General features: G+C 46.6%; 1 protein-coding gene across 1 annotated transcript; it reads left to right on the forward strand.

Moving 5' to 3' along the window:
• Window positions 1-2,009: 2,009 nt before the first annotated feature.
• On the forward strand, window positions 2,010-14,289 carry LOC109498507 (60S ribosomal protein L21-like). Its single transcript, XM_045055069.1, has 2 exons — window positions 2,010-2,057; window positions 13,506-14,289. Exons 1-2 carry the CDS (start codon window positions 2,010-2,012, stop codon window positions 14,025-14,027), a joined length of 570 nt encoding a protein of 189 aa, XP_044911004.1. The 3' UTR covers window positions 14,028-14,289.
• Window positions 14,290-14,766: the final 477 nt, after the last annotated feature.

Consider the following 14,766-nt stretch of genomic DNA (forward strand, 5'->3'; position numbering starts at 1 on the left):
TGAAATCGGAAAACTACTACCAATAAACCCCGCCTTAAGAAGGCAGCTGTGAAAGTGCAGTTAAGACGTTGCTTGTAAGAAAGCACTTTAGCCTGGTATACATCAGGGTGTCCCCGTCTCAGCACTGCGGGCATTTGGGGTCGCGAGACTCTCTGTTGTGGGATGTCCTGTGGTTCAGCAGCACCCCTGGCCTCTGCCCACCAAGTGCCAATGGTGATCCCTCTTCCCTTTTCACACAACTGGGGAAACCAAACCTGCCGCCATTGCCGGTGTTCCCTGGGGGGGTAGAACTGCGCCCCCGCTTTGAGAACCTCTGGTTTACCTGCCCCTCCCCCTCGCTCCGCCCTTGAGAACCTCTGGTTTGCATACCCCTCCCCCCATATCCCCCCCACTGAGAACCTCTAGTTTGCATGCCCCTCCCCCCATACCCCCCCATTGAGAACCTCTGGTTTGCATGCCCCTCCCCCTGTACCTTCCCATTGAGAACCTCTGGTTTGCATGCCCCTCCCCCCGTACCCCCCCATTGAGAACCTCTGGTTTGCATGCCCCTCCCCCCATATCCCCCCCATTGAGAACCTCTGGTTTGCATGCCCCTCCCCCTCCCCCCTCCCCAGTTGAGAGCCTCTAATTTGCATGCCCCTGCCCCCCGTACCCCCCCATTGAGAACCTCTAGTTTGCATGCCCCTGCCCCCCGTACCCCCCCATTGAGACCCTCTGGTTTGCATGCCCCTCCCCCTCCCCCCTCCCCAGTTGAGAGCCTCTAATTTGCATGCCCCTGCCCCCCATACCCCCCCATTGAGAACCTCTAGTTTGCATGCCCCTCCCCCTGTACCCCCCCATTGAGAACCTCTGGTTTGCATGCCCCTCCCCCCATATCCCCCCCACTGAGACCCTCTGGTTTGCATGCCCCTCCTCCTCACCCCCTCCGTTGAGAACCTATGTTACATGCCCCTCCCCGACACTGGTCCCAGTCCGGGTCTCACGCCCAGAACCACTGGTCCGACCGCTCTCACGTTGCGCAGGAGGAAACCAGAGCCCCGAGCCTCGGCCTGTGGTCATATTGTGTCGGTTCCCTCGGGCGCCGCACAAATGACCTCAAACTGGACGGTTTAAAGCAGCCGCAGTTTATTTTCTCACGGTTGTGGGGAACAGAAGTCCTAAATCAGGGTGGAGGTGGGGTGATGCTCCCTCCAAAGTCTCTGGGGGAGAATCCTTCCTGATCCTTCCAGCTCCCAGCACATCCCTCCGACCCACGCGTCCATTTTCACGTGGACTTCGTCTCTGTATCTCTGACTTCGAGCTCTCTCTCTCTCTCTCTCTCTCTCTCTCTTTTTTTTAAGATTTTGTTTTTAAGTGATCTCTACCCCCAGCAGGAGGCTCAAACTCACGACCCTGAGTTCAAGAGCGCAAGATCTACCAACTGAGCCAGCCAGGAGCCCCTGTCTTCTCTAAAGGGCCTCTGTCGTTCGATTCAGGGCCCATCCAGAGAAGCCAGGATCATCTCACCTAGAGATCCTCAACTTTACTATTGGTGCCCAAATCCTTCCTCCAAGGGATAAAAGGTCACACTCACAGGGGTTAGGACTTGGACCTGTCTTTTGGGGACCACAGTTCAACCCCCTACAGTTTTATAGCTTTCTGGTAGTAGGGCCAGAACTGAGGCTGAAGTGTTCTGACTCCTAGGATTTCCTTACCCATGCTAAACTTCAATTTCCTCATCTGTCACATGGGCCCAAGGAAGGGACCCCCCCCCGTCATCGGGTGGCTGCGTTCGTGGCACCCAGGTTGGGATGACACTTTCACACACCGAAGTACTTTGCACAATGCACAATGCCCGGCTTCTAGCAGGTGTTCCGGTTCCGGTTCCGGAACACCTGCTAGAAGCCGGGCATTGTGCAAAGTACTTCGGTGCATTGTGCAAAGTACTTCCTCTTTTATCACAAGCCGGTCATTTATCACAAGCCGGGCATTGTGCAAAGTACTTCCTCTTTTATCACTTCTGCCCGCGGATGGCGGTACACGGTGTGGAACCACGGTCCATCGTGGAAAGAGAACTGGTAATGACAGAAAGTGCCCCGCGTGCTTTTCTCTTCGTTCCCTGTAGCCCAGCCAGACAGATGGCATTTCTCTTGTTCCACAAGTAAACTCTAAACTGGGGCGCCGGATCGGCTCAGGTCAGGATCTTGAGGTTCTTGAGTTCAAGCATCGGGCTCTGTGCTGACAGATCAGGGCCTGGAGGCTGCTTTGGATTCTCTCTCTCTCTCTCTCTCTCTCTCTCTCTCTCTCTCTCTCCCCTCCCCCTCCCCCACTCACACTCTGTCTCTCTCTCATAAATAAACATTTAAAGAAATTAAAAATCAAACTCTAAACTCCTGACATCAGTGTTCAGCTACTTTTATTTTTTTTAATGTTTTTTTTCAACGTTTATTCATTTTTGAGACAGAGAGACACAGAGCATGAATGGGGGAGGGTCAGAGAGAGGGAGACACAGAATCTGAGACAGGCTCCAGGCTCTGAGCTGTCAGCACAGAGCCCGACGCAGGGCTCGAACTCACGGACTGCGAGATCGTGACCTGGGCCGAAGTCGGCCGTTTAACCGACTGAGCCACCAGGCGCCCCATGTTCAGCTACTTTTAAGCAGGCAGGACGGTCTTGGGAAGCATTTTAACCCGGAAGAAAATGCGTTCTGTGCAACTCTCACCTTCTGGAAACTTCTGACCGGGAGCGATTTACATACAAATTGATTCCATGCCCTTTTCTTTGTCAAGCTTAAGGCTCTTTAAACTTATCTCTTTCCATCTTCGGTAACCTCAATTGAGTTACTAGTTAAAATATACCCTGCCGGTCTCACAAATTTGACTCTCTGTAATTGGGTGTTGTCATTCCCGGGCATATTTTTGTAATGGAGCGGTCCTGCCTTGCAGGTTAGAGCCTCACCTTATCTCACTGGCGGCAGGAAGGTAATTGTCAAGACTGAAATACGAAGACATGGGACAATGCAGCAGAGAGTCTGGGGACTTCTCAAGTGAATTGCCATCGCCCAGCGGTTTTCCTGGGTTTTCCTGTGGCTGAAGTTGTCGCGTACCCACCTGCTACTTCCCTTTCTTTCCTCACTAGCAGATAGAGCAATTTAATTCAGGCACCTGGAGGGGGATATTCAAGGAAAGTATGCTCCCACTACGTTTCCACCCGTCCATCGAGCCCTTCGGCCAGAGATAGTTCTAGAAGTGGGCATGTAACCTAGTTCTGGCCGCAGAGATAAAAGGGGAAACCTGCTAGGGGGCTTTACAGAAAGGTTTTCCTCCTCTGTAAAGATGGGTGCTCAAGGATAGAGGCCTCCTGTCCTGCCTTTGACCCGATAGCGGGAGGAAGTGCTGGGGCAGCAGCAGCTATCCTGTGATCGTGAGGACACCTGCACAGGGACTAAGCCAATAGGGCAGGTGATAGGCTAGAAAGCTGGAGAGGACTGGTTTCTAGATGGTACAGGTGATCTCCTGAATCAGTCCTCGAGCAGATTCTTGTTAAGTGAAGTAAAACATGGCCCTATTATTTCAGCCAAATTTAGACCATCCATTGGTACTTGTTGAAAACATCCTGATGCAGGGATATTCATAGTGTCTCCCTCTCTTGGCTCATTTAAACTTTAAGGCATCTTATTATAGATCAGGCTTGAGGCATTCACATAACTGACTTCTGCACTGGTGGCCACAGTTCAGTCCATAGCAGGAACCAATTTCCTAATTTTCAAATTTTCCATAATTTTTTTTACTGTTTTCAAAGCAAATGGAGAGATGGTTTGTGTGGCTTCCAGGCAGACAATGCAGGAAAACTTGTTAAAAAGTAAACAAAAAACAAAGGTCAGGGTGCCTGGGTGTCTCAGTCCGTTGAGCAACCGACCCGATTTCAGCTCAGGTCATGATCCCAGGGTCATGGGATCGAGCCCCACATCGGGCTCCACGCTAAATATGGAGCCTACTTAAGATTCTCTCTCTTTCCCTCTGCTTCTCTCCCCCGTTTTCATGTTCTCTGTCTCAAGAAAAAATAAAAGTAAAATAAATAAAAATTTTTTAAAGATCCTCTAAGCCATATCGATTTGGGCTCAAATTCCAGCTTTATCAGTTATTAGCTGTGTGACTTTGGGAAAGTTGCATAGCTTCTCTGAGCCTAAGTCTCCCCATCCATGAAACAGACATAAACTGTACCTGACCACGTCTCCTGGGTTATTGGGAGGAGTGAGGGAGCTAATATTTGTAAAGAACTTAGCAGTGGCTGGCAAATCATATACTCTTCATAGTCATGTCTCTTTAGGTTTTAAACATGAATACACTCAATCAGTAAAAATAGAGATTCAAGTTGTAGCTTAGGAAAAAATAATCATCTGGCAAGGGAAAATAGAGAGCTGTATAAGTAATTCTTAGCTATTTTTATGATTCTTTCTTGAGAATGCAAAAGGAAGATTGCTTTTAGTATTCTTTTTACTGTGACTATAGGTTTTTTTTTCTTTAATTTTTTAACGTTTATTTTTGAGACAGAGAGAGACAGAGCATGAACGGGGGAGGGGCAGAGAGAGGGAGACACAGAATCGGAAACAGGCTCCAGGCTCCGAGCTGTCAACACAGAGCCCGACGCAGGGCTCGAACTCACGGACCGTGAGATCATGACCTGAGCCAAAGTCGGCCGCTCAACCGACTGAGCCACCCAGGCGCCCCAAGTGACTATAGGTTTAAACGACACCCAGAGTTCCCCCAAAAGCTTAAAATTGCCTCTCATTCATTTCTGCTGAGCCAGCAAACATCACCGTATCACCCAGGTACCAGCTACAAATTCTTTCCTGGGTATCTTTCATATAATGTGTACGTTAATCTTGGGACTGTTATCTTAGAATCTCAATGTGTTATTTGCAAATCATCTTGTTATCTCTCTTACAACTATTGAGCAGGCAGACCGTTGATATATTCATGACCTTCCGAAATTCAATCAAGGAATTATTGCATAAAGAAAGAAAAATGTGTTTCCCCCAGGCTGGTGAAAGTTGGCCATTCAGGCTTGTTTAGCTGGAAACCTCTTCAGTGTCATTGTCCCTTTTCTAAAATTTGCCACAATTTTCCAGCTGTTTGTGAAGGACTATACAGAGGATATTTTTTCTTACGTTTTGCCTTTTGGACTTTGATTACGTGGCATTGCCAGTAGAAACCACCTTCCTTTTTTTTTTTTAATTTTTTAAAATGTTTATTTATTTTTGAGAGACGGAAAGCGCACATGTGAGCGGGGGAGGGGTGGGGTGGGGGCACAGAAGATCCGAAGTGGGCTCTACACTGACAACAGAGCCCGGCGTGGGGCTCCAGCTCACGAACCATGAGATCGTGGACTGAGCCAAAGTCAGATGCTTAACTGACTGAGCCTCCCAGGCACCCAGGATGCTATCTTCCTTAAATGGAGCATCAAGTGCTTGGCCTGTCCTACCTGCTCTTGAATCCTCCACTGTGCAACTTTTGGTCTGTGCTTAACCTCTCTGTGCTTCAGTTTGTCACGTGTAAACTGAGGGTTCTGATAGCCACCACATGCAGGCATATGGGAGCATCAAATGATTTAATCAGCACGGAAGGTATTTAATAGAGTTCCCGGCACAGGGTAAACACTTGCATCACATGAACGTTTAACTTCCGGAAAAATCCAACCGCAGGAGCTGGGAAAAATCAAGACAGAGAATAAAGTTACAGTGCACGTGATGCCCTGACGTGACCCTGGAGGAAGAGCCTCTGACTGTGCTGTTTCTTCCAGCAGTCTCCGTTCCAGGCGTCAGCGGCTCGCCTCCAGCCCAGGTGTTTAAAGATGCACCCTAACGGTATCCAGTAACCATGGGGATGTGCTGCTACTTTCTAGAGATGCCACTGACCAGGGCAGAGAGCACAGTGTATTAAACTTGGGCAGACTGGGGCGCCTGGGTGGCTCCGTCAAGTTAAGCGGCCGACTTCGGCTCAGGTCATGATCCCACGGTTCATGGGTTCGAGCCCGGCGTCGGGCTCTGTGCTGACAGCTCGGAGCCTGCAGCCTGCTTCGGATCCTGTGTCTCTCTCTCTCTCTGCCCCTCCCCTGCTTTCACTCTCTCTCTCTCTCTCTCTCTCTCTCTCTCTCTCAAAAATAAACAAACATTAAAAAAAATTAAACTTGAGCAAACTGAAAGACAAAAAAAAAAAAAGATGCACCCTAATGACTGCGTTCTCCAAACCTGTCTCAGCGGCTGTTTAGAGACAATCGTTCAGAGCTGTTCTCCCTCAACGGGGGGCCTTCCTAAGAGGATTTCAGAGGTACCTGTGACCCTGTATTTCACTGAGTGGAAGTCAAGCCTTTCTTTTCAATGTTTATGTACGTTGAAAGAGCGCACACGCGTCCGTGCACATGCGAGCAAGGGAGGGGCAGAGAGAGGTGGAGAGAGACAATCCCAAGCAGGCTCTGTGCTTTCAGCCTGGAGTTCCACGTGGGACTTGATCTCACGACCATGAAATCATGACCTGAGCCGAAATCAAGAATTTGATGTGCAACCAACGGGGCCACCCAGGCGCCCCACAATTCAAACCTTTTTGCCCACATTTTAACAACTCTGAAATGAGGATACCTCTGTAAGCAATAGTCTGTCATAGTTTCATTGAAAGCCTTTTTTCTCTTCTCTCGTGACATATAAAATAATGACATCATATATGCAACTGTTACCCTGAGTGCCGACTTTGATCATGGGCACAAAAATCTAACTCCATTGTGAATGTCAGCTAACTGGGATTGTAACCATTTGAGTCCTTGCCAAAATCATCCGCTCCCTGAATATTCTGATTTGGGGGATGTATTCCCAACTCGGATTTCACTGTCACACAGCTCCAGCCGTGACAATCACCTTCTCCATGGCCGAATTTTTTCCATATTCGACATCCCTCTTCCTGCTGCCCCTCACCAAGATGTTCTGAAGAAAGGTAGAATGTATGGGACACAGGCTCCTTATATGAAACCTACATTCATTCATTCAAAGACAAATCAGGGGCGCCTGGGTGGCTCAGTTGGTTCAACATCCGACTCTCGGTTTGGCTCGGGTCATGATCTCATGGTCTCACGGGTTCAAGCCCCGAGTCGGGATCTGCACTGGCAGCATGGAGCCCGCTTGGGTGTGTCTCTCTCTCTCTCTCTCTCTCTCTCTCTCTCTCTCTCTCTCTCTCTCTCTCTCCCCCCCTCTCTCTCTGCCCCTCCCCCACTCACACTCTGTCTCTGTCTCTCTCTGTCTCTCTCACTCTCTCTCTCAAAAGTAAATAAACATTAAAAAAGAAAAAGAAGACCTTGATGGGAAAAAAGGACAAAGTGCCACGTGACGAACTAGTACGAAACAGGACACATGTGATTTATTAAGCATCGTTTCTATCATGCGTCACCGCTCACCAGAGTTATTTTATCTGCAGCTGATACAAAGAAACTAAATGGAATAGGTCCCCCTGCATTTCATACTGCAAATGTCCCCGTCCTTCCCGAATGCTCAGTGTGCATTGCAAGCATGACTCGAAAAAACGCATAAAAGGCTCTGGATGAGCGCTGGCTTTCTCCTCTGTAACAGTAATAATAATTCCTATCTCCCCAGAGTTTTGCAAAGAAGACTTGTGCAGATAGTCTTTAGACAAGCCCTTTTCAAATGTAAATCACGACGTCATTTGTGTTATCAGTAGACCTTAAGAGACCTTCAGACCCATGTCGTCCAGGAGAAATATAATGTGAACCACATGTGTAATTTTAAACTTTCTAGCAGCTCTCTTTTAAATAGGCAAAAAGAAACAGGTGAGGTTAATTTTAGTAATATATTTTATTTAACCCAATATAGCTAAGATGTCGTCTTAGCATGTGACCAATACAAAAAATTATTTTAAAGAATTTTGTAATGTCTATTTACTTTTGAGAGAGAGAGCACAAGCAGGGGAGGGGCAGAGAAAGAGAAAAACACAGAATCTGAGCAGTCAGCACAGAGCCCGATGAAGGGCTCGAACCCACAGACCGTGAGATCATGATCTGAGTTGAAGTCGGACACTTAACCGACTGAGCCACCCAGGCGCCCCCAATACAAACAATTGTTAATTCGATATTTTACATTCTTTTTTTTTTTTTAACGTTTTATTTATTTTTGAGACAGGGAGAGACAGAGCATGAACGGGGGAGGGGCAGAGAGAGAGGGAGACACAGAATCTGAAACAGGCTCCAGGCTCTGAGCTGTCAGTACAGAGCCCCACGCGGGGCTCGAACTCATGGACCTCGAGATCATGACCTGAGCCGAAGTCGGCCGCTTAACCGACTGAGCCACCCAGGCGCCCCTTACATTCTTTTCTTTATTCATACTTCTTTGAAATCTGATGGATGCTTTACATGCACGGCATATCTTGATCCAGACCAGCCACATTTCAAGTGCTGCCATGGCACGTGTTGCTAATAGTTACCACACTGGACAGACAACTTGAGAGAGAACCTGGAAGAAGGACTTTCAGCTGCTTCCCCTTCCATTAAAAAAAATATTTTTTTTTACCAAAAATAAAAAGGGAAGAAAAAAAAAAAGATCTCCTTAGGGGCGTCTGGGTGGCTCAGTCGGTTAAGCGTCCGACTTTGACTCAGGTCACGATCTCACGGTTTGTGGGTTCAAGCCTGACGTCAGGCTCTGTGCCGACAGCTCAGAGCCTGGAGCCTGCTTTGGATTCTGTGTCTCCCTCTCTCTCTGCCCCTTCCCCACTTGCTCGTGCGCACTCGCTCGCTCTCTCTCTGTAAAAAATAAACATTAAAAAATGGTTTTAAGTAAAAAAGATCTTTTTTTAATTTTTAAAAATTTTAAAATATTTGAGAGAGAGGAAAGAGAGAGAGTATGCGTACAGGGGAGGGGCAGAGAGAGAACCCCACAAGGGGTTCAGTCCCACAGACCGGGAGATCATGACCTGAGCAGAAATCAAGAGTCAGATGCTTAACCGACTGAGCTGCCCAGGAGCCCCTAAAGGATTTTTTAACTAAAGATTTGCAGTTGCTCAGTAGGTCCTGCCAATACGTGGTACAAAACCTCAGCAGATACAAAATTCCATACAGTATAAAGTAAACCGGGCTCCTTACTCTGTCTCCCAGAAACTGAGTTTCCATCCCCAGAAGCAGCCATTTCTCCTGTCTCCTGCCAGAGACGTTCTAAACAAAAGCATAGATGTGCATACAAGTATAGACAAACATACTAGATTAGATATCCACGCGTACATGTGCATACTGTTTTTTACTCTTTTCCGCACAAATGTGAACATGCTCTACAGACTATACTATACCTTGATTTTTTTTTTTTTGGTTAGGTCTTAGCTGTGTTACATTGGGCAAGTTACTAAACTTCTCTGTGCCTCAGTTTCCTTATCTGTGAGTGGGAGTGACAGTACTAAAATACGTATGTTATGGGTTACTATAACATATGGTTTTTTTTTTTTCTTAATAAATGTTTATTTATCTTTGAGAGAGAGAAAGAGACAGAGCCCGAGCAGGGGAGGGTCAGAGAGAGAGGGAGACACAGAATCCAAAGCAGGCTCCAGGCTCTGGGCAGACAGCACAGAGCCCGACGCGGGGCTCGAACCCACGAACTGTGAGATCATGACCCGAGCCAAAGTTGGACACCCAACCCACTGAGCCACCCAGGCGCTCCTACCTATGTTATATGTGTTAACTAACTGAAATTTAAATAAAAACTTAGAAAAAATAAAATTCCTACTCTAGAGGGTTGTTGAGAAGATTAAATGAGTTAAGCGCATAAGACTTAGAACAACGCCTGGCACATTCAATACGTTAGACTTCTTTTTCCAGTGGCTACAAATTATCCCGTTGCATGGCTCGACTGTAATTGATGGAAACAGTCCCCTGTAATGGACATTTAGTTTGCTTTTCTTCCCCCAATCTTTGCTCTCCCAGGAATGCCTTAATGACCAGCTTCATGCGTAGGTCATGTTGACCATGTGCAAGTAAACTAGAGAATAACCGCAGGATAGGAATTTCTTGGTCGGAGGGCATGTGCCTGTTTAATGTGGGTTTCACTGCCAAGTTATCCTCCCAGGAGACCTTGCCAGTTGACAGTCCAGCTGGCTGCATGGGAGGTGTGCCCGCTTCCCAGAGTCTCAGGCTCGTGGGACGCGTCAACCCTGGTCCCTCCTCTGCCCGCTGAAGACACGGGATATGTTCCAACACGGTGGTTTCTATTTGTCCTTCTCGCGCTGTGGTGAGGCTGGGGTCTTCCTGTGTCTAAGGGTTACTTGAATTTCCCTTTCTTGGAAAGACACTCTGTTCATTTTTCTATTGGATTGTTAGACTAAGCCTTTTTAAATCCCTGTCTCTCTCACTGATCCCTCCCGGGTTTCTCCCTACCCACCACCTGGATGCCTTTCCCCCGCCATCCCTCCCTGGCAGTAATCCAGACTTCCTTTCTGTCATCTTGAGGTGTGATTTCAATGGCATATAGTTACGTTTTCACCCAGGAGTAGCACACATCTTTGGCCAGATCGTGTCTCCGGGGCAGAAATGGGCTTCCGTGTATTCCAAGAATGACTGACACTGGGAGTATATAAGGCAGGCATTTGATGAGTACTTCTCAAGTGTATTTTTTTAAAAAGAAAATTAGTTGGCTCACAGCTGTAGAAAAAAGAACATCACTTTCCCAACATTTCTTTTTTCAAATTATTAAAATTATCCCATTTACTCCATCATTGAAATTACCACACTATTAACCATTAGTAGTAGTAGTAAATTGTTGAAGTTGACTGTTAAAACCATTGACTTTTGGGGCGCCTGGGTGGCGCAGTCGGTTAAGCGTCCGACTTCAGCCGGGTCACGATCTCGCGGTCCGTGAGTTCGAGCCCCGCGTCGGGCTCTGGGCTGATGGCTCAGAGCCTGGAGCCTGTTTCCGATTCTGTGTCTCCCTCTCTCTCTGCCCCTCCCCCGTTCATGCTTTGTCTCTCTCTGTCCCAAAAATAAATAAAAACGTTGAAAAAAAATTAAAAAAAAAAAAAAAACCATTGACTTTTAACTGCCCGGCTAGCTCAGTCGGTAGAGCATGAGACTCTTAAAACCATTGACTTTTATTGTTAAATTATTGAAATCCAAGGACTTTAAAAGCAAAAATAGTTTCTCCCCCAAGAGGACTACTTTTCTTTTTTTTAAAACATGTTTATTTATTTTTGAGAGAGGGGAGGGGCAGATAGAGACAGTGAGAGAATCCCAAGCAGGCTCCACACTGTTAGTGTAGAGTTAACTCAGGGCTTGATCCTGTAAACTGACAGATCATGACCTGAGCCAAAACCAAGAGTCGGATGCTGAATTGACTGAGCCACCCAGGTGCCCCCAAAGAGGACTATTTTAAATAGTTTGTTAAACACCTTTAAATATTTTACTTATGGTTATACAAACATACACTAAAAATTGTAGGGATGGGGCACGTGGGTGGCTCAGTTGGTTGAGCTTCTGACTCTTGATTTCAGTTCAGGTCATGATCCCAGGGTCATGGGTTCAAGCCCTGCGTCGAGCTCCATGCTGAGTGTGGAGCCTGGTTAGGATTCTCTCTCTCTCTCTCTCTCTCTCTCTCTCTCTCTCTCTCTCTCTCTCTCTCTCAAATTAAAAAAAAAACAAAACCGGAGGGGCGGACGTGTGTGTATACATACATAAAGACAGAAACACACATGGTTTGGGGAGTTGTTAGCAAAAATCAGATCCTACATTTTGTTTTTCCAAATTGTAATTCTTTTATTTCGATCATTTCTTGAGCAAATATTTACTGAGTACCTACTATGTGCACCGTATTTTTTGTTTGATTGCGTGTTTATTTTTTGTGCTTGTTTTTTAGCAAGTGATTTCCATGATCAAGAAAGTTTGTGTCACAACGAGATAGTTGCAGAATCTTGAGTTTGGAATAAATTTCCAGATTTCTTTCCCCTGTCTCCAAACAGAACATCCCACACATCTAAGTCAGTCTACCATCTATTGGAATTTAAAAGGCCCTCCGGTGAAAGACTGCACTGCAATCTTCAGCGCCTCTCCTAGAGTTTGCTTACCTCTGTGTTCTTTGGAGGAAACGATCCATATAAAAGATAATAAATGATACAGCAAAGTGCTCATAGCGTGCACCTGTGTCAAGGAAATGAAACATGGTAACATATTAAATTTAAGAGAGATATTCAAATCAGAGTCTGGGTCCCAATCACGGTTAATCTACTTTTCCAGATGTGTAGCTTTGGTATAGAAGACATTCAGCCCCTCTAAGCCTTCGTTTTCAAAAGAGTTCTAAAAGCCAGTGTAATAAGAAAAATAAATATGATAAAAATTTAACCTTGAACATCCTTTCTATTATCATAGGATAGGAGGGAGGGGCCACCAAAGCTCTGCCCTGGAATAATGCACGTGATTGCTCATATAATTCAAATAATTCTTCTTTTTCCTCTTTTCTCCCCACACACATATACAGGATTCAGGGAGGCTAATTGCACCTAGAGGTGACTGCACTCTGATAGTAACTATTTCATATGTTTTTTCTGATCATTAAATACATAACTCGGAGCACCTGGGTGGCTCAGTTGGTTAAGCGTCTCTTGATTTTAGCTCAGGTCGTGATCTCCTGTTTCCTGAAATCGAGCCCCACGTAGGGCTGTGCACCAACAGCTCGGAGCCTGCTTGGGATTCTCTCTCTCCGACCCTCCCCCACTCACATGTGTCCTCCCTCTCTTTCAAAATAAATAAACTTTAAAATGTATATATCATGTAAGGCAACTAGTTCAGTGCCTAGCACACAGTAGACATCCTACAAATGTTGGCTCTGATCTTTACCACCACAACTACCCTACTAGAAGAAAATTTTCTTTCTTTTAAGCCAGATTTCGCGTTTTGTTCTGCCCCAGTCATCCCAGCCCACTTCCAGCAAAACTGCAGACCTGGAATTCTCTCCTCTTCCCCTGAGCAGTTTCCTCGCACAGTCGATGGCACATCACAAGCCATCGGTAAACACTTGTTGAATGAATTACAAAACCTGCAATTTTATTTATTTATTTTTTTAAACATGTATTTATTTTTGAGACAGAGAGAGAGCATGAACAGGGGAGGGTCAGGGAAAGAGGGAGACACAGAATCTGAAACAGGCTCCGGGCTCTGAGCTGTCAGCACAGAGCCCAACGCGGGGCTCGAACCCACGGACCGTGAGATCGTGACCTGAGCCGAACTCGGACGCTTAACCGACTGAGCCACCCAGGCGCCCCAAAACCTGCAATTTTAAAAGGATAAGGGCAGGAGCGCTTGGGTGGCTGCCTTGGTTACGCCTCAACTTCAGCTCAGGTCATGATCTGTGGGTTGTTGGGTTCCAGCCGAGCATTGGGTTCTGCGCTGACAGCTCAGAGCCTGGAGCCCGTTTTGGATTCTGTGTGCGTCTCTCTCTCTCTCTCTCTCTCTCTCTGCTTCTTGCCCGCTTGTGCTCTCTCTCAAAAATGAATAAATAGCCTTTCGGCCGGAACCGTCATCTTCCAGTGATTGGCCAAAACGACCAACACAAGGGAAAGAGGAGAGGTACTCGCTATATGTTCTCTGGGCCTTTTAGAACCCATGGAGTTGTTCCTTTGGCAACATACGTGCGAATCTACAAGAAAGGTGATATTGTGGACATCAAGAGAATGGGCGCTGTTCCAAAAAGAACGCCCCACAAATGTCACCATGGCAAAACCGGAAGAGTCTACAGTGTCACCCAGCATGCTGTTGGCATTGTTGGAAACAGACACGTGAAGGGCAAGATTCTTGCTAAGAGAACTAATGTACGTGTTGAGCACATTAAGCACTCCAAGAGCCGGGATAGCTTCCTGAAGCGTGTGAAGGAAGATGATCAGAAAAAGAAGGAAGCCAAGGAGAAAGGTACTTGGGTTCAACTGAAGCGCCAGCCTGCCCCACCCAGAGAAGCACACTTTGTGAGAACCAATGGGAAGGAGCCTGAGCTGTTGGACCCCATTCCCTATGACTTCACGGCATGATAAATGTAAAAAAAACCGAAAGACTTCAAGACTGTAAAAAAAAAAAGGGGGGGGGGATGTGGTCAAAATAAAGGGGAGAGATTATCCGATAGGAACACCAGCCCATTACTGTCAAGATTACAAAAAATAATAATAGGTCTGATATCCAATAAGTGTGTAAATGGGCTTTAGGAACCCGTGGGTGGCTCAGTTGCTTGAGCGTCTGAGTTCAGCTCAGGTCACGATCTCACGATTCGTGAGTTTAAGCCCCACGTTGGGCTCACTGCTCTCAGTGCAGGGCGCACTTTGGATCCTCTGTCCCCCTGCCCCTCTGCCCCTCCCCCACTCGCTCTCTGTCTCTCGAAAATAAACAAAAAATTCAATAAAAATTTTAAAAATAAAGAAACTGGCTTTAGCTTTTCAGAAAGGCCGTGCACTCTTTCATTTCTTCTATAACTATTTCTTATATTCCTACCTTGTGCCAAGTTTACAGTGGTAAACAAGACAGACAAGAGCTTTCATGGACCTGTGGGGAGAAAGCAATAAAGAAATACGATCAAGAAGATGCCTTCAGGGGTGCCTGGGTGGCCCAGTTGGTAGAGCGTGTGACTCTTGATGATCTAGGGGCCCCACCTTGGGGGTAGAGATTACTTAAAAGTAAAATCTTTTTTTTTTAATTTTTAATGGTTTTTTTAAAATTTATGTTTGAGAGAGATAGAGTGCGAGTGGGGAGGGGCAGAGGGAGAGGGAGACACAGAAT

This window comes from Felis catus, chromosome A3, assembly GCF_018350175.1.
Source record: "Felis catus isolate Fca126 chromosome A3, F.catus_Fca126_mat1.0, whole genome shotgun sequence".
NCBI lineage: Eukaryota > Metazoa > Chordata > Mammalia > Carnivora > Felidae > Felis > Felis catus.